General features: G+C 40.2%; 4 protein-coding genes across 4 annotated transcripts; 2 read left to right on the top strand and 2 right to left on the bottom strand.

Moving 5' to 3' along the window:
• Window positions 1-132: 132 nt before the first annotated feature.
• mrps18c (mitochondrial ribosomal protein S18C) lies at window positions 133-2526 on the top strand. Its single transcript, XM_062554284.1, has 6 exons — window positions 133-276; window positions 668-720; window positions 855-944; window positions 1034-1091; window positions 1744-1803; window positions 2256-2526. Exons 1-6 carry the CDS (start codon window positions 192-194, stop codon window positions 2330-2332), a joined length of 423 nt encoding a protein of 140 aa, XP_062410268.1. The 5' UTR covers window positions 133-191; the 3' UTR covers window positions 2333-2526.
• Window positions 2527-3919: 1393 nt separating this feature from the next.
• On the bottom strand, window positions 3920-4835 carry hspb9l (heat shock protein, alpha-crystallin-related, b9-like). The gene has a single exon (XM_062554121.1). The coding sequence runs from the start codon at window positions 4743-4745 to the stop codon at window positions 4146-4148; it is 600 nt and encodes a 199-aa protein (XP_062410105.1). The 5' UTR covers window positions 4746-4835; the 3' UTR covers window positions 3920-4145.
• Window positions 4836-6076: 1241 nt separating this feature from the next.
• atp5mea (ATP synthase membrane subunit ea) lies at window positions 6077-7567 on the top strand. Its single transcript, XM_062554365.1, has 4 exons — window positions 6077-6171; window positions 6740-6794; window positions 7252-7350; window positions 7489-7567. The coding sequence occupies exons 1-4, from the start codon at window positions 6136-6138 to the stop codon at window positions 7512-7514; spliced, it is 216 nt and encodes a 71-aa protein (XP_062410349.1). The 5' UTR covers window positions 6077-6135; the 3' UTR covers window positions 7515-7567.
• Window positions 7568-10676: 3109 nt separating this feature from the next.
• pde6b (phosphodiesterase 6B, cGMP-specific, rod, beta) lies at window positions 10677-18259 on the bottom strand. Its single transcript, XM_062554099.1, has 22 exons — window positions 17396-18259; window positions 16509-16661; window positions 16156-16245; window positions 15923-16063; window positions 15570-15644; window positions 15405-15469; window positions 15166-15232; window positions 15031-15078; window positions 14797-14946; window positions 14486-14629; window positions 14305-14370; window positions 14000-14146; window positions 13730-13837; window positions 13494-13603; window positions 12807-12894; window positions 12577-12677; window positions 12360-12467; window positions 12199-12262; window positions 11866-11940; window positions 11686-11769; window positions 11315-11450; window positions 10677-10984 (listed from the first exon to the last, which is right to left on the bottom strand). Exons 1-22 carry the CDS (start codon window positions 17864-17866, stop codon window positions 10947-10949), a joined length of 2529 nt encoding a protein of 842 aa, XP_062410083.1. The 5' UTR covers window positions 17867-18259; the 3' UTR covers window positions 10677-10946.
• Window positions 18260-20055: the final 1796 nt, after the last annotated feature.

The raw sequence follows: 20055 nt of genomic DNA, 5'->3' as shown, positions 1-20055 counted from the left end.
GACACAGACCAATCAAATACGAGTTCATGTCCTTCTTTTAATACTGTCCGTAGAAACATTGCCTTCAGGTGGAACTATGGTATGGAGTGTAGATTTTCAACAGACTTTTATGTTGACACACTATGACCGGAAATTGCTAACTTTTGACAGTGGCAAGGTGTTCGTTTGGTAACTGCGGTGCTTTAGACTGCATGATTACTAAAATGTTTGCGCTTCGAAGTTGTCGAACAGTTTTTCTTAACCTTTCACAGGCGGGAGTTAAACGCCAAGTTGCAGGTAATTATCCTGTTAAATTGCTTCTACTCGTTCTTGATTATCAGGTCTATTGGGTGTGCGAAGGGCGTCTGCTGCTAGCTATTAGCGCCTATGGTAAAGGACGATTCACAACAGTGCAACGTTAAGCGTGGTCTTCCGTAATGTTTTAAAACATTAGCCTAACAGTAGTCCTACCCTTTAAGTCAATTAAAATACTACTCTTGTTATTGATGGCAATTTACATAGAGATGATAAACTGCTGGTGGGGAGTAGATTGTTAGCGTAGGCTTATGTGTTAACATTGGATTGTCGAATCTCTTGCAGAATGAATGTTATGATTTCGGCAAAGGCGGTTTGGGATCAGGATGATCGCAATTATTAGGCTAACTATTTGTTTTCTAATTTTCCACAGAGCAAGCTTCCCGAAGTGTATCAGCTGCTGCCGATGAAGCCCATAAAGACATGGTGATGCACTCATTCAGTTATTGTGATCAATACTTGAGTAATGCAGTGGCACAATGGTATGATACGATTTTGAGTGGATATTGTGATACAATTTTGATCTGTAATTGAATTGTTATTGTATCCTATGTCACCAGCCCATCAAAATGGAAAATCCATTCAAGGAGCCTCCGAAAGGATGCATTCTGTGCAGCAACAATATACAAGTAGATTACAAAAACATTCAGGTTTGTCCATTTCTTGCGATTTTGCCATGTCAGTAATGGATTTGGATCATATATATATACATCCTTTATACACAATTTTCTCTTTGCAGTTGCTCTCTCAGTTCATATCACCACACACAGGGCGAATTTATGGCAGACACATAACAGGTAAGCCCAATGGGGAACATGTTACCAGCAGACAAGCTGTCATTGATAACCTCTGCTGCATGGTTACAGTATGCATTATGTTCTCAATGCTTTAATAAAGCCTTGATTTGTTTAACACGATGGCTACAGTTACACATTTGTGTGACACATTTAGCCAACATGCCAACTGTGGTTTGTACCAGAGATATTATATAAAGTAGTGTGTGCAATGTGTCAGTCTATGGGTACACAGTTACAGTAAGCAGATGCTGTTAAACAAAGTTCACTTCACAGGATGATGATGATTTTCTTTGTTAAATTCTAAAATAATAATAGTAATAATAATAATAATAAAATATGTATATATATATATATATATATATATATATATATATATATATATGGAGTATGCATCTGTTCATTTACTATATAGTAAATGAACAGATGCATACTACACATTGAAAACAAAGAAATGAGATGTGTGCCATTCACAGCAAATTCAGATGCAAGACTGTAACTACATGTTTAAGGGTCTTTAGGTTCTATATGTAAAACATTCATTGAACCATCCCTTGAATATATGAACACAAAGCGTATTTAGGAAGAGTTCATGTGCGTAACAAATTCAGAAATCAGAAAAAATATTTTAAGATCATTGCTCTTTTATTTCTAGGACTTTGTGGGAGGAGACAAAAGGAGATATCCAAAGCTATAAAGAGGGCACATTCAATGGGTAAGACTGCCTTTCAATTATGTTTGATATTCTTATTTATAAACAGTAGGTGGGTTTACATGAACACTTTTATTCCAATTAGAATCAGACAAATGGCTCAATCGGAAACAAAAATGACAAGTAAACAACTTGATCGGAATAAAACTACCAATCCAATTAGAATTTTAATCAGAATGAAAGGATTGGTGTATTCCGGTCTTATTCCGAGTGAACAGATCTTGTCAAAGAAAAGTAAAGCAATAATGGCTGTTCCGATCAAAGATTCTAGTGCACCTGTAAGCACCTATTCGGAATAGAACACACCTCTTGGAATGCCAAACAAACTGTCCACGTAAACTCATGTAGTCATACATTCCTTGTTTGTACTTCAATAGCATTGGACATTTATAAGTAATCTTTTTGGAATCAGTGTCTATTTCATACCCATGACTTAAGAGTCTCTCTTTGTTAAGGTTTCATGTCAGTGACGTTAAAAGACCCCCAGTTTATGAAGGACCCCAACATCTGTGACATCAAACATCTGGAATAACATGTGCATGGTCATCAAGTTTCCAAACAGACACATTTTATGAGAAATGAACAAACATTTTCCTGAAATTATGTCTACAATTATTTTATTTTTTTTTGGTTCTGCTGAACCTGTGAAGCTACAGTGCTTCGGTTACTTTCCTTTTTATAATTCTCAATTGTTGAACTGTAAATTAAATTTCTGTGTTGAATATGTTTCTGTATCATGATGTTTCTTTGGATAGATTAGTTATAGTCTAGCCTCGAGACCAGTAGAATACAGTATACCCAAAATGTGGATACGCCCACAAAATAAGAGTTCGGGAAATTCTATATGCCTGGTCAAGATGTGTTTAGGCCAATCACATCACTTGGGTGGGTTTAATACGAGGATGGACAGATGAGCAACAGTGCTGCAGTCATCCATGTTCCTTGTGCCCAGTGGCACTTGATTTCACCATCCAGGCACACACACACACACACATTCACACACAGGCATATTGACCGTGCACACAAGATTGTACATACTGTACACATAGGTGAATAGACACGCATGTACGAAAAGATACACTGACATGCATCAGAGTGTCACCAAAGTATTTCTGTCTAGTCACAGCCAGGAATGTCTTAGTTAAGTGAGCAGCACACAGAAATTTGTTGACCCCCCCCATACGCACACACACACACACACACACACACACACACACATACTTGAACTTGATGTTAAAGCAGTTCAGACTTGTCTTGACTTGTTAAACACTGACTAAGTAACCAAGGGGAGACATGGAATGAGGATGAATTGTGACCTTCTATAGTAGGAGTAGGGCATAGAGAAACTATAAACTGTGTTTATTTTCTTTGCCTAGCAGGTGGCAACACTGTATGATGGTCCTTACCATGTGGTATGCACATACTTGAGCACATCACCACACAGCCAGTATAGCTATTGCTCTGCCACCACAGAGTGAACACTGCCATCTACAGGATACAAGTAGCAAGTGCAATATTTTACATTTCTACTTGAAAAAGATCAGGATGATAGGCTCACTGCCTGCCAGTTTTCAAAACTGAATTAGGCCTATATCGGAAATTGATAAATCAACTCAGAAATACTACTAGGAAGAGAATAACGATGTGTAATGGAAAAACGTCATGCTTACACTAAGGGAATATGAGGACCGACTCGAGTGGGTGCTTCTGCTGTGAACGAGATTGAGACAAAATGCAATTGCAACCAGGAACGAAGCATAACAAAGAAAAGAATGAACAGGAGGCAGCAAAGGATACACTTTGAGACTGATATAAAGAGTGAGCATATGATGCATAAGAATAGACACATGGATATTGAATTTCAGTCATGGGCTGAAAATAGATGATAGGAAAAAATGAAAAGAAAGAAAGGACAGACGGAGAGCTGCTTGGTAACAGCACACTATATGTACTAATGTCAAAGCTATAAAAGAATCAAACTTTTTTTAAAAAATGTATATAAACATGACTGCTAGTGTAGGGGAATGTACTGTATGTAAATGTAGCCATCTGCTGTGGTGCTCATACATGTTAAAATGAAAAAAGATAAGTTCCAGAATGAAAATCACAAAATTAGAAATAATTTTGATTTTTTTTTATTAAAGACATAGTGCAAAAGACAGCAGTTGTTAAATTAACTTCTCCATTGAAACGGTAACAAATTTACATATGAAAATCACTTGCTTTTTGTCAATACTTTGGTTAGACGCAAACATATTCCACAAATGATTAGATCCTAAGCAGCCTATTCCTTCGGTTGGCATGACACCAGCATGACCACCACTCTTGTGTGCCTGGCATCTAAATCAGTTCTTGGCGCTGGCTGCCCCTCCTTCAGCCACTGCCTCTTTGTTCTTCAAAGCAGGGGTGAGTTCGATGGGCACCACCCTCTCTTTGCTCTCTGGCAGGGCCTTGTTGGGGGCCGTTATCTGCAGTTTACCCTCGGCGAGAGAGCAGGTCACCGCCTCCGGATTCACTCCCTCGGGCAGGTCGAACTCTTGCCTGAACTCCTCACATCTGTAGGAGTAGGAGCCCTTGCCGTCGTCCTGCTTCTTCTCTGTCTTGCCACTGACCCGCAGTTTCCTGCCCACCTGCTTGACGGTGAGATCCTCTGGGCCAAAGTCTTTGGTCTCAAGCGTCACGGCAAACTGATCTCCCGCCTTGCCCATGTGGAACGTGATAGGCTTGAACGTGGTCGGCGTCAGGCCCTGGTCGATCTCGTTGAAGATCTTCTGGTGGAAGCGCTCCATAAACTCCATGTTGTTCTTCATCTCCTGCATGTGCCTCATCATCTCCTGTTCCATCTGGAAGAACAGGGGCCTCGTCTCGGGCCACAGGCTGCGTACGGGCCAGTGGAAGTCCATGAAAGGGCTGAGGGTAGGCTGGAATGCGCTGGGGCAAAGCATCTTGAGTCGTCTGCTCAGTAAAAAGTGTGCAGTTGTTTAGTCGTGTTTTGGTCTCTGTTTGCTTCTGTCCCGGGCAACTAGCGCACAGCTCTTTTTATACTGCGCCATGGAAAGTTCCAGTGGCATTCCAGTGACGTGTGAGGCAGCACAGTTCCTCTCACTGTGACAGACTCTTCTAGGATGTCGTGGCTATGCAGGTGCAGTCATACTCCAAAACAAGCCTGCTGTATTTTTGCCATCTGGCTGTTAAATGCCTTTGGAGTAGCCTACATCATTGTTCTATTTAAAGTGAGCAGCTTAACTGTCAGGCAGCCTAGCAAACAAAGTTTGTGTTATTGTGCTTCTGTAGGCGGGAAAAGCTGACCAAAACCAAGCTCAAAAGGAAATCAAACTGAAACTAAACTAAACTAAACTAAACTAAAAACAAATCTCAATAAACACACACACACACACACACACACACACACACACACACACACACACACACACACACACACACACACACACACACACACACACACACACACACACACACACACACACACACACACACACACTCACACACACACTCACACACACACTCACAAATCATACGCTACTTTACACTTTTAAAATATTAAATAGGCTATTACAAGCATTTTGTGACAGTACTGTGATTTTAGGGTAATTATTTAGTCATTAGTAGAAGCATAATGTTGAATATTATATTGACCATAATGACATAAAACATTGAAATAGGCAATGTTTGTTGATGTGGTGGTTGAAATGTGTCTATGAAATAGAATCATGAGTCAGTGAGCTTGTGATATTTTACTGACTGATATTTTGAAAGGCATGACTAACTGAAACAGCCACCTGAATATATGAAATATAAATGATCAGTCCTTTAAATAGATTGTCTCCTTCAAAATGTGGTGAGTGTCTGACAACTGTGATGATTAAATCTAGCAGTAGAGGCTGTTAGTTGATTGAGTAGATGTTTGTTACTGAAATGGACTACATTATTTATCATACATTGTGGTAGCCTACATTCAATGTAAAAACAGACCTAATTCACTAAAGGATGTAGGCTACTATTTCAGATAATGATGAGTAGGCCGAACTTATAATTAACTAAGTATAGCGTCAGATTATATCCTAAAAATACTATTACCGTTTGCATCTTCGTAGGTCACTCTCATGTCTAATATTAACCATATTAACCATAGACTGTAAAAAATAGGAATAGATATTAACGCATGCTTTACAAGAATCATACAACACGTCAGAGATACGTTCTCACGTCACGTAAACTTTTCACGTACGCATTTGACGCTAACGTCGCTGACGTCAGGTAAGCTAAATCCACCACGCGCAAGTGTCACTGACTTTCTTGTTTACTGAGGTGAAAATGGTTCCTCCTGTCCAGGTATCTGCTCTTATCAAGGTAAAGTACATTCCCTGGACAATCTGTCAGCCCAGTCGAGTATCGTGGTCGGCATGCAGGGGAATGCCTGTCGAATAACCAGCTAACTGAATTCACTAAATGTTGTTCCTGTGGCTACACAAACTTAACGTTAGCAGCTAGCCATCAGCCACACAGTAAACGTTTGAGTTCGTTGTCATATTTCAAGGTTATCCGTCAGTCTTTCTATTACTACATGTCAGCTGTTTCAGGAGTGTTTGCAGTGTTGCATATCACAGGTTTCAGCATGCCAGCCTTGACCATCACTGAGCTAGCGCAAAACTGGTGAATTGATGCTAATGTTAATAACGATAGTTAGCTAGGAAGCCGAAGGTCAGAAGGTAACGTTAATCAGGTTCCTTGGAACAGAACCGACTGTAAATAAAAATAGAACAGAACCGGGGCCGCTGCGAATCAAATTGGTATTAATGAGACTGTAAACATTGTGAATATTTGACTAGATGTACAGATTTAGACCCATGTTGACAAATGGCTTGAAAAACTTAGAAGCCGTCTAACTCCTACCTCTCTGGTACACTTTTTTTTACAGACTGCAAGGTGGTCTGCCTTGCTGGTCGGAATTGTATACGGTAAACAGCGATATGGTAAGCAGATGTGTCACTAAAATACCAATGAATATTTACATACACCGCAAAACGACTGGAGGTCATATACAGCAGGGGGGTGAAACCACAGATCAGGCCTGCCAGCAGGGTCCATACAGTATCTTTTATATGGTAAATTGTATTAAACTTAGCACTACAAACCATCCTCAGAAAGGAAAAGGCACACAAAAGCATGGAAGCTCATTTAAAAGAGAAAGTACATGATTTGTGCTTATTTGGTCAGAAGTGGGTATAATAAAGGAGTATATCATCAACACTGATAACCATGCTGAAAAATTATGATTAAAATGACAGCCCAGTCCAGTCACAAAGTCTCATTCCAACAAGTCTGGCCCACTGACTAATATGAATTTGACACACCTGCCATAGAGTATTTCAATTAAAACAACACAATTCCATTTAGTTTAGGCCTAATGTTTTGTGTCTCTGGTGACAGATTACCTGAAGCCCATCGCTGCAGAGGAGAAGAGGGTGGAAGAGGCCGAAAAGAAGTACAGAGAGGAGCAAGAACGCATTTACAAACAGCTTGCTGAAGGTATTTAGCCTTTCAGTTATTCAATCTTCTGTCTTTTTTGTATGGAGTCATTGATGGTATTTTTGTTTTGTTTTGTTTTGATGATTGTGTGAAACAGATGATGACTATGGTGTGTTTTTGTGTTTACCTTCCCAACAGCCAATGAGGACACCATTCTGAAATGAGTCATCGTTGCACTACACCTTTTTTAAGTTAATAAACATCCCAAAATATTGCACTTGTTAGACAGTGTTTCTTTAGCTTTCTTTCTTGTTGCACTCTGGACTAGGCCATATGGTATTTCCTGCAGTTTTGTGTCAGCTGTTTGAGTGTATGACTCCCTTTGGTTTTGGGGATGCTGCTGCCATCATATGGTCCATTGAAAGTATTAAAACATGGGACAGTTACAAATGCACTGTTCCTGCAGCTCCTTGAAAAGAGGAATAGAGTCTAAGAGGAATTACTTTAAATTATCAAAAAAGTAGGCCTTAATGGGTATTAAATCAAAATGTCTTGTTCATGTCTTGCTGTGTTAAGCCCAATTCACACCAGAGATTCCCGACACAACGAGACCGAGTTGCAGCGGTGTGAATTCAATGTTGCTTGTAGTTGCAAGCCGTCGCAAAGCATTCAACATGTTTAGACGCAGATGCATGGTTTTAGAACGTCGCAGGTCGTCTCGTTGTGAATCTTTGGTCTGAACCCTACTTTAAGACTTGGACAGTTAGACTTTATTACTTCTATTTTTAATAATTGCTAAGCTCCTTTAAACTGTTTTAAATAATGTACTAAATGCCTCTCACGTTAATGTCATCAGAACAGAATGGTGGAACCAGCAACATGTGTGGCTGGGATGCTGTATATAAGGTGTACATCAACGTGTCGATACATTACTAGATCCCAAAAATCGTTTTGTCAAAAGCAATATACAGTATGTCAATAATAATATATTATATATTTTATTATCATGTAATGCTCCAAGCATGCTAAAAAACATACTTTTTTCCAACCTGTTTGCTTGGCTGTATACAAATACTGTTGGAGTAGTTGCCTTCAATAATGTAATCATGAGAGGATTTCAGTGTTATACAACATGGATATTGAACCATGTTGTTCTATTGTATTTGTATACATTTGAAAGTCCCAAAAAATGGGAACAAATTGGACTATCACTGCTATGACATATTACATTAAATTAAATTAATTAGTAAAACTGGCCACTACTGAAGGCTATTGCATGTGCCTTGTCTTCACCACTGAATCGCTGTAAATCAGAAGTGCCTGCATTGAGATTCTAATACTTAAGAAAATTGTCCTGGAGAGAATTGGCTCTTTTTTGGGGTAACTTCCCCCACTGCATTCCCAGTGTTTTTGATTATTCTTGTCCTTCAGTGTTACCACAGTGCAGGTTTCAGACAAGGCGAGGCAGGGCTACCTTAGTGTAATCCATTCCCGGTTTAGCGTAAATCCCAGGATTCAGGTCACAAGCCAATATGAGAAAGTGCTGAGTAAGCTCTACTACCTCTCACCTAAACAGAGTTGTCTTGAACAGTTTTTTTTGGTGGAAATCCAGCAATTCAGGATAAACGTTATAAGCGATACAAACGCCACAAACGCTTGCTTTTGTTGGGACATGAGAAAAAGAAATTACTTTAATATAAATTGACCCGTTATCATTTTCAAACATCTTATACACATAACATTCCAATTTGCTCTATGTGTGTTTATAATTTTATGCTTGTTGTTATTTAACTAGTAAAGTAACTGCAATCCCCACAATGACCCTGACCTAGGTATAGATTTATGGAAACTGCTTATAGTTATGCTAGATAAGAGGCTTTATGCATGAGTGATTCATGGGTTATGAAATGCGACCACTACAGAAGCTAATTATAAAAGCTACTAGCCCCGTTCTGTGAAGATGGATAACTGTAAAGGCCACACTTCATTTCTTCACTTGCAGCAGTATCTGTGTATCATGGTGTTTACAGTGCAACAATTTAGCTTAGTCCTGGCTGTATAAAATAGTGATGCATACATTCTTAAAAATTCACATGCTTTATTGATGCCATGGTTTACAGTAAACTAACAATTACACAGTCATAGTACAAAATATATAGTATATGTATTTATTGTGGACGATAACCTTAAAAGCAGTTTTCTTGCAACTTAATGAGTCATAAAAGTGGAGATCTCTTTGTGAAAAGTGTTGAACAAATTAAATTGACGTTATTGCAAGAGACCTCCTAATTTTAAATTTAATTGCACATTAACAAGCAGCAGCATTACTTAAGTCATTAGCCATTGATACTATACCGAAAGATGCACATACTTACATTTACTCTTTTACCAACACCTTAGTATTCATTGAGTGTGATACTCGGTATATCATGACGTACATTCACAAAGACAACATGTGTATTCTATCCGTTTCAAGGTACACATAAAGTCAACTGTTGGTATATTTACAGAGATACTGTGATTCTAACCTTTGTGTTCTTTTGGGTAAGGAGAAAAATAACTTTACCCTTCCAACTATTTTTACATATCCACATAAAGAGGCATATATTCCGAAGAATATTTGTCTTGGATCAGTCTTGTCAGACTAAGCTAACAATTAACCAGGTGTGTATCAAGGCCACTGGCATTAATATCTTCTTCCACCTGGAGTCCCCCTGGTAGTAATTAAGGATGGTTTTTTTTACTGGGTATCTAGGGATGTTTTGGTCATTTACAGTAATCTGCCAGATGCCTTGAGCTTCAGAAATTGTACTAGTTCTCTTGTACCCACCAAGAGTGGAGGAGAGAGTTTTTGAGCCAGTATTCATGTTCACCATAGAACTATTTACAGTAATGTTTCCAGTGTGTTCACTTTAAACCCAGAGCATTCTCTGAAAACTAGGACACAGTCAGAACACAATCCACTGTTAAACCTATATCATGTTATTATACATACATTAACCATATCTGACTGGGAAGATCATCAGAAAGTCACTAACACTACATCAAAATAAAGTTTGAAAAATATATACCCTCCTCATAGTTTTCAGGGAATGGTCCTGGCGCAGCAGTAAATTCACAGAGGAAACGAGAGCTGGCAATGATCATTTGATTACTGGCAAAACAGTGATCCTCAAAGAGAACTATTTGGTGTCATTTCACATGATCAGATGACGTGATAGTATGACCACGGTCCACTTTGTAATATCAGATTCCAAAGATTAATATGCTATCTTAACATAAGGATGTCTTGGCCATGGGATTCGTGTGAGGGTTAATGATAATTCCTGGAACCCTGAGTTTATAGTACAAAATGAATGAAACCGAATAAATAGGGGGGGGGGGGGGCGGGGTCAACATCATCTTTGACTTTCTCCAGCTGCATGAATTGATATCACCCTTAGTTGGCCCACTTGGGGATGGGTGTAGTCTCTGGGCCAAGGTTTATTGGCTTTGCTGAGCTGCATCGCCTGCATGTGGTGCCCATCTCTGTCTTTCACTTCTGTTTTCTCATCTCAAAAAGGGGCTAAAGACTGATCTCTCACCCCTGACTTGTCAGACTAAGTATGATGGTAAGGTCCTCCGAAATGTCCCGTTCCTATCCTTTAGTTCCACCTCTAGCATATTGAGCACGTCTTGGATCCTCCGCCACCACCTGCATTTGAAGAAAGTAATTGTTATTAGCCGAGTCTGCAGTGAATTCACATTCGACCAGTCCTGAAAAAGCAGGCTGGATGTAGTAACATGCTTTGAGTTTATGAGTCTAGCTCTCTATTCTCATGAACTAGCACTGTTCAACATGTGTTCAGACATTCAGACGGGCATGTCCTAAGAACAAAATGTGTCTAATGACAAAACATAAGTGTCTACTCTACCAACACACTGTTACAGTAGAGTATGATGTATTACACTGAAGAAGGTGGCAAATTGGTTTATTGTATATCATTATCAGTTCTGAGATGATAGCAAGCCTGGCTGCCATTACCAGAAGCTTTGGGATTAGCAGCCTCTATTTCCTTCAGCTTGGCCTCATGTATCTCTTTCAACGCATTCCATTCTTTCCTGTTGTTCAGAATACCATCATACATTGGCTGGATGGTTGGATGAAAGCGGGAAAACTCCTATAGAGAAAAAAGAAAGGAAAGAATAATTGCAATGTTGTGAGAAAAAATTCTGCTGACCTCACCTGCAATGGTCCACTTTCTCACTTAATATTTTTACCTGTGGCATGACAGTATTGAGAGAGGGGAAAGTAACTTACTGCTTAGAACTGTCCTATGGACCATCAAAAGTATAAGTGAACACATTGATCTGATCTTTTTAGACCCTTGTAGTCTCATTTCAGTGCAGTCCTACCTTGTATACAAAAGTGCAGACGAAATCGATGAAACCACACTGCAACTTGGGTAAGTCAGCTACTTTAGTTCTGTCCATCATGGCCTTTGAATACAAAGAGAAGTTACAAACAGGTCTTGTCCATGCCAGAATGACCAGTTGATTACCCCGAACAAACACACTAAATACACCAGTACTTACAATTGGTTGCTGATCCAGAACAGTCCTCTCCAAGTCACCTTGCTCCCAGAACTCTTCTGCCATATTAAGAGCCACCTGGAAACAGCGACGTTGGAAAGTTTATTTTAGCAAAAAGATAACCACTTGTAGTCTGTATTGTGTATGGAAGCCTCAGAGATGGAAAGCAGGCATGCTAAAAGCTACAGTCTGTCGCTAGCGTCAAGAAGTGTGGTTATACTCACTACACATCTCTGCTCATCTTTTATAGTTATGCCTAATAGCTATCATGCCTAACTAATCTTGACACTTCGCATACACCTCTAAATCACTTGTTGTCATGTTGTTGTTATTCACCTTGCTTTGAATCTCCCATGGTTTGGCGAAGTCTGACAGGTCACAGGCTGTCATCATCATGGCCCTGGAAGAGCGGGGAAACGGATGAGAAGAATTTGTTCTCTGTTAGGTTAATAGTTATCTACTTGGTATTCGGTAAATTGTCATCTGTGTGTACTCACATCACAATTTCTTTTCTCGTTGTCTCCAAGGACATCCAATCAACCCATTTTTTCTCGTCCTCATACGTTTTTGATAAATCCACAATCTTCTGGAACATTGTCCTTTTTCTAATGTGCAGACAAAATTAGTCGTGATAAATAAATGATAAATAAATGGTAATGTTGCTGACATATAAACATATGTTATTGACAAAGGATAAGCTTTGGGACACCTTACTTGAAATACAAAGCCAGGTCAGTGGCAATAATGGCAATATCAATGAGATGGAGGACATGTTCATTTTGTCTTCTGTTGAGGTTTATGAAAATATTCAAAGTCTTGAAAGAGGGAGAGAAAGTAATTCTCACTTTAGCACCACACAATTCTTGAAAGAAATTTAAACAGAGGCCGTCAACAGACATCATTTGTGAGCATTGTGTGAATGTCTAGTAAACAGTATATTTTACCTCGTCTGCAAGCAGGAATTTGCTGAAATCTAAATGATGCCTCTCCAGAACCGATGACCCATGTAGCTTTGCAAGTGGATTGCCAGATCTACAAATGATTGGACAAGAAACTGAAAAAGGGCTGCATCGTATGTTGCACATTTATCATACTGTGGTAGGTAGGTACTGACACAGACTATAAAACATTATCATATACATTTCATATATAATTTCTTACAAAAATAGTTTTTTTCTGGGGGCGCTGTGGCACAGCAGGCTACAGCGTCCGTACCATTTACGGGTCCGAGTGCCCATGGGAACCCAGGTTCAAATCCAGCCTGCGGTCATGTCCCGATCCCACCCCATCTCTCTCTCCCACTTGTTTCCTGTCTACTTCTTCACTGTCCTATACTAATAAAGGCAAAAAAGGCCAAAAAAAAAACCTTAAAAAAAAAAAAAAGTTTTTTCTAATGTGTTTATTTGTGAGTATGGGACATTTGATGTAGGCCTAGGCCTAATTTGAAGGTATTTCTTCATGCTTAGTAGATTTACTTGTCTTGTGATATGACTGACGGAAAACATTATCAATGAGCCTAACTGCAGACTTGGTGCCTTGTGGACCTTAGTTCAAAGGCGGGTGAGGTGACCGCTGTCTCCCCTACAATGACTAGGTAAAGATAAAGTAAAAAGAATTTCTGATATACGTACTTAACCTGGTAGAGGTTATTGGTTCCTCTGTGGTCTATGTCGTGTAGGAAACCAGCTGTGATCATTGCCATCACTTCCAGGTCAGTGTAGTAGCGTTTCAACAGCCCTGTCTGTCAACACACAGTCAACAACCTCTTAGTTACTTCTCAGCTCAATCCCACAGGCTTACACTATGGAAATTATTTCAGTTGAGTAAATAATTTGGAAATACTCCATGATTGCAATGTTTTCTTTACCGTTAAAAGAGTGAACATTGTCTGTCCCACGTTGAATCCATGGCGCCAGTTGTGATAGGTGATCCTTCTGTAGCCTTTACTGACTGAGTACAAGAACCTTACCAAAACCTGTCAGATCAGTAATCAAATCCAAAGATCATTTTAGACAATGTCATCTTTCCCACGAGTTTCAAGTTTTATAGTTGCTTTATATACTTTGTACAATATAGTGAAATTCTTTTGCCACAGCTGCAAAAGAGACAATCTTTAATCAGCTTGTATAACACTTGCCTCCTGAGGAACCTGGAACTTTTTGACAACTCCGACTTCATAGTACATTTGAATCGCACACCTCACAAGATCCATCTCTGTGCATTCAGAGTCAGAGAAATGGAACTCGTAGATTTCGAACTTCTTTGGGCCCGGGAGCTCTTTTTTCTAGAAAGAACCATTTCTGTTAGCAGTGGGCATAAGCTGACAGAGGACACTTTGTGATTTATGACATGGTTAACTTGTAGCTATTAGGGTAATGTTCATTTAAAGAGCAATTCTTGAAAGATTTTTGGCATAGAAAATAAATCTCAGTAGGTGAATACCAGGATCTGCCGAAATTCATCCTCGTCACAGTCTGCTGGTTCCCTATCAAAATATTCTCTTGTTTTCTAGGAAAATGGAAGAAACATTAGACAGACATACAGTAGAGTCAGCACCAAGTATTTAGCTATGAGAGTTAAAAGGGATACAAGTAAAGAATCATCCATTCTGCTTTCTGCTCACCAGAATGTTCTGGATTTCATCATTCCGGCACTTGACATGATACATTACCATGTCTTGGGCAATGTCTTTCTTGTTCTCTAGTTTATTCATCTTGTCGTAGGTGTCTGGGTTTATTACTGACCAGCCAAGGAACTGCGTCAAGGCCTGTGGAAAGAGGCAATGTTGGGATTAAGTGCTTGAGTGGTTTGTGAATTGTGATCGCTGCAGGTAGAGCTCTTGGCATGCAGGCGATGGGGATGCCTTGTTGTTTGTCTGAGTCACCTTCAGACAAGATTGGACGGTTGATGGATGGGGGGGGGGGGGGGGGTTACCTCCATGAGTTGCTCATCCTGCTCATCGAAGGGCTTGCCATCCTTCCGGTTGTAGAAAGTGGCCACGCCCACGATATCTTCTTCGTTGTTGACGATTGGCAGGCAGAGGACATTCTTTATAGTCCAGCCACTGCTGTCCAATGGCTCTTTCTGCATAGAGAAGAGCAATGGTCAGATATAGATGTTTTGGGTCTTGTGGATTTGTGATAACCAGTTACAAGGGAAGATTTTTACCTGAAACTGAAACATCTCCTCTGCTGGTGCATTCATGAGGTTGCAAATCTGAAAATGTGACAATGCAATCGTAAACATGGAGATAAATGAACTACACTGTAAAGGACATTTCTGTAGGTGAAAAAAATCACATACTAATCCAGTTTCTGCCACGTAAGTAGGTATCCCACTTAATAAAGCCCAATGATCAGCAGGAGGAGATCTGTGGAGACAAATGAACAAATAAAAACTACCTGAAAACAGTAAGATGACTTCAACAATGATCAAACAAATAAGTTTACCAGTAACCTTGTTAAAGCTGTTAAAGGTTAAATAGAAAATCTCTAGTCACTGTAGGTTACCTCAGAATGTATACAGAATGGAGCCATACTTACGGAATGACTTTGATGTCTTCTTTTCCATGCAAGATATAATCAATGACTTTGTAGAAGATTACTTCCTAAAATAGGCGTAATGAAAACAAGGTTTGGTTTTTTCCCCCTTTAAACTGAATGGTGTAAAACATAAATGTTCATTGAACATTGAATTCTGTTTCTCACCCTGCCATCTGGGGTCACTGGACCAGCGTAAGGGGCCTGCTCTCCCATCAACACAGGCCAGATATCAAAGAACTCCTATGGAGGAAACACGTATGAGGTGAGTGATCACTGAGTTTTTAGTCTGTAGACAATTTCTCCTCTGTGCTCTAACATTCACCATTTAGTGATTGTCTTGACAGTAGATCGGTGTGACCTAAGAACTGACTGATGAACTTTGTCCATATTTTGTTTTCCTTACTCTTTCAGAACTCTTCACCACCGTTCACAGTCAAAACAGCACAGACATGGTGAAGTTGCAATACACACAACAGTAATGGACTAATTCTGGTTACGTTGACAGCACAAGGTCGTACTTTTTCTTTGGTCATGTCCAGCAAGCCGACTGAGTATCTGTCGCAGTTCAGGTATGCACGCACTGTGTATAAAGCCTTGTGAAACTGTCGCTCAATGTCTGTGAGCTCTTCAAACACCTTGTTGGCCGACCAGAGCAGGAGCTGTAGCAGAGATAAATCAAAGGGAAGCACTGTGAAAATGACATAATGCAGACGGAACCACTGCCGCAGTCAAGGCTGTCTTTGACACTCACCTGGCCTTTCCTCGTCTCACAGTTGTGAAGGTAGTTCAAGTGGAACATTTTCAAGTTCAAAGAGGCAACTTTCATGTACTTTAAAAAAAGCTGTGTCAAGAAAAAAACAGAATCAGCTGATTTGATTGCTTTCACTAGACAAACTAACAGATTTCAATTTTACATTGAACTTAAAATAAGATAATATTGTACCTCTGTATGAACTGCATGTTAAATCCATAGTGATGGATCCATAAATTATGATCAGACTAAACACTATGCAGTGTGCATGTGTGGCTGATGATGTGGGTGTGGGTAGGTGGGGGCGGGGGAGTGGGGGGGGGGGGGGGGGGGGGGGGGGGGAGCAGACTCACATCCTCATCTGCATCAGTGAAATGAGGCCCAGTGGTTTTATTGACGACCATGACGACAGCCACCACATCTTCGCCGTTCATGATGGGCACGGCCATGAGGCTGCTGGTTGTATATTCAGTCAGCTCGTCCACAAAGTTGCTGAAGTTAGCGTTCTGGATAGTGTAGAGATATACGTCATCAGGAGACATCACAGCTAAGGCATGGACTACTTTGTACTACTCAGTTCAGTAACACAACCTCCATTTGTGGAGCTATATACTTCTCTTTCATTACAAAAGTGACAATAATGGTTCAAAATGCCACTTCATGTAAGTTGATCAGAAAGAAATTGTTCTGACAAATGTAATACTTCCAGATAACAATTGAGCAGTAATTAATATAAACATATCTGTTATCCAGGACTCATACTCATCTTTCTCTTATTTATTTTCAATTCTAAGGACTTATATGCGTTTGTTAGTCATCATTGGGCTATTTATATTATCAATAATTAATATGATCCTTCCATTTGTCTTGCTGCCCTGCTAATAAAAGACACTGCGGGTAAATTAATCCTGGATCCCAAAAGGTAATGAGATATGTCCATAAATGGGATTATGTCAAGAGGATTTATGTAGTGCAGCACTAGGTTGTATTGTATCACGATGTGATATTGTGTAATGCTGAACAGGTAGTCATGTCAAATTTTAACATCCACTTTTTCTCAGTTTTTTTTCTAGTTCCTATAGACAACATAAGCAGTGACGCCTAAAATAAAATACAAAATACCAAAGGTTTAAGCACCAAAAGGTACCAAAGGCCTATCATGTATGGTAATTATTTCTAACAACAGCACAGCCTTGGTTGTAAAATGGACCTGTCCCTGGGGATGACTTAAATCCCTTACCTCCGACACTTTCTTGACATTGATGTGTTTCTTTGTCAGGGCCACATTGCCCACTATTCCAATATCAAGGGGGAAGACGATCTCAGAGTCGGGCGGGACAATGCAGTCATCGAGCTCTGAGTCGGTGGTAATGTTGAAGAGCCGGGTGGCGAGCTCAGCAATGCCGTTCCGCTGTCGGTACATGAAGAGACTGCAGCGGTCGGCCTGGGTGAGGTGGCAGATCCTTTTCAGGATCTTGAATATCACCTTCTCCATGTTCACGTTCTCTTGCATGTCCTTGATGACATCAAACAGGATCTCACTCTCCTCCACCTGGCTCACCTCCTTGAACATGGTGAAGTCCACCTTGGACTCGTCCACACCCATGGCCGAGGCGATGGCCCCAGCGCTGAGCTTCTTGTTGAAGTAGCTCGTGGCAAAGGCTTTGTTTCCATCCAGGAACTTGGCGACGTCCTCCTTGCTCACACTCATCTTGGTTTTGGGATCCTCTGCCCCAATCCCAGAAAATACGTCTCAAATTCACGTGGAGATGACAGACAAGGTCAGTGGTTGTAGAAGTCACTTTGGCAAAAAAAAGAAGTTGAAAAAGTTCCCACCTTTAGGTCCTCGACGCTCCCCAAAAGAGGAGGAAAGGTAAAAGAACACCCTGTGGAAAGGGAGACACACCTGCAGGCACAGGGGAGACCTGAGTCCAATCCAACTGTCATCAGCAAGGTTTTTTCCTAATAGCATTGAAGGTGAACCAGGATCTGCTCATGCAAAAAACTGGTCAGCTGACCAGCTCCCAAGCTGATGGACGTCGCTCAGGCCACCCGACTGACTTCCTCACTCCCTTCAGTTCCCAACTGTCTCCTCCTCCAGAAGGACAACTCTCAAGTGATGATCTCTCAGCAAGGGCAGAAGACAACAAAAGAGTGTTTTATAAGATGACCCAGCGGTGTTATTTACTCGGCTGGCGAGCGTGTTTAGGACACCAGGTGCCCGCTCTCCCTATCTTCTCGTGTTGGTTTTCGTGCACAAGCTCTTTATGTCCTTATTAAAAACACACTCCTCGATCCTAAGCCCTATTTAAGCATGTCACTAGCTGATTATCTCAGCACCCCAGTTCTAGTCTCAGTCTCAGACATGCTGCTATGCCGACATGCTATACCCAGGAATCTGCATATACTGTGTAACAGTTCACTTGTGTACCCGTGGGAATGTACCATATATTGAAATATAAATAAGGAATGCAGGCTTGTGTGTCTCAGTTGAGAAAACTGGAGACATTATTTTGGTATCTGTTGTAACTCATGGGACATGAACATGTACAGTCACTGATTTTAAGCATACAAAGCACAGAATTTGGAACAGATTGAAACTACGGTAATGTGAAACTTCACAATGAAGTGTCTCATGTCCCTTGAGATGTTGTCCTTGGCTGGATGTTATATACAAGATTCCTCCATAACGTCAAATATGATTTAAAACAAATTCTGTTCTTAGTCCCTCTCTCATAATGCAAATGCACTGTTCTTTTTAGCAGGTAAGTGAGGATTGCTATTTGATTACTGTAATGGGACGTTGCTATATAACAATATATAAAAAATAGTTCAAGTTATTGCTTATATTACATTTCATACTGTGATAACTTGAGGAGAACAACAACAGCGACTCTTTTAAATTCTCATTTGTAACTTCAATATCATGTCCAATATGATATCATAACTCAATCTATGGATAATAAATGAATCAGTGGCTTCCCCAGGAAGTACCCGTCCCATTATAACATACAGTAATCCTCCCCTGTGCGCTGAAGAGCAGGTCTATATAAAGGACTCTATCCATCTTAAGGAAAAGGTCAGCTAGATAATCTGCACATTAATAGCGAGATGAAGCGCTCGGATACAGCGAGTGGTAGATTTGGTCATCATGAGATGGGATATGGAGAAGGGAGTGCTCTGTACAAGAAAGGCTCAGTGTGGACAGTGTGTGATGCTCGAGTGACCCACTTACTGTACACGTTTCTTCTCGAACCGTCACGTCTCTCTTATCACAGAGATGTAGGCCTACATCTAAAAGAGGCATTAAACAGACAGAGAATTGCAGACATTTTCTAGCTGCTATAAAATTGATTGGAAGCTTCTCTGAAACCAGTTGCCTGAAGACAGAGGCTTTCTTTTGCACTTCAGCAACATTTTGGTTCTGTGTGTGGTTTTCTTTTTCTTTTTTAGTTCAATTTAAACCACTCTAAATCGACCTTACAATGTTGCCTGATTGTTAGGCTAATTCAAAACTTGCTCGAATGTAGGCCTAACCTTTAAAATAAAAACATGAAACTTACAACCTATTTTCCTGTATACATTTAGTCATTTAACTAAAGGAGTTCATATTTCGTCATTGACATTTTTTCTCATAGTTTTGGAAGCTTTATTACCTTGCACCTGGCAAGTCCTGGACATGTCATGACACGTTTGGGGGATGCTTTTACCAATCTTCTGAGATTGCTAGATTGTGTTGCTTCTAACAACCACAAGATGGCAGCAGACTACAGAACACAATATAGGCCAGAGTGTCGTGGAAAGTGTGCCAGCCTGGTGACAGTAAAGTGTGCCAGAGTATTGCCTACTCCTGAGCTTTCATTCAAATGAATGATTGCTCACAATGCTAGTCACAGCCCA

The sequence above is a fragment of the Sardina pilchardus genome, chromosome 14 (assembly GCF_963854185.1).
Source record: "Sardina pilchardus chromosome 14, fSarPil1.1, whole genome shotgun sequence".
Lineage (NCBI taxonomy): Eukaryota > Metazoa > Chordata > Actinopteri > Clupeiformes > Clupeidae > Sardina > Sardina pilchardus.
Note: the sequence above shows the minus strand (reverse complement) of the source record. Positions and strands in the feature narration are given on the sequence as shown.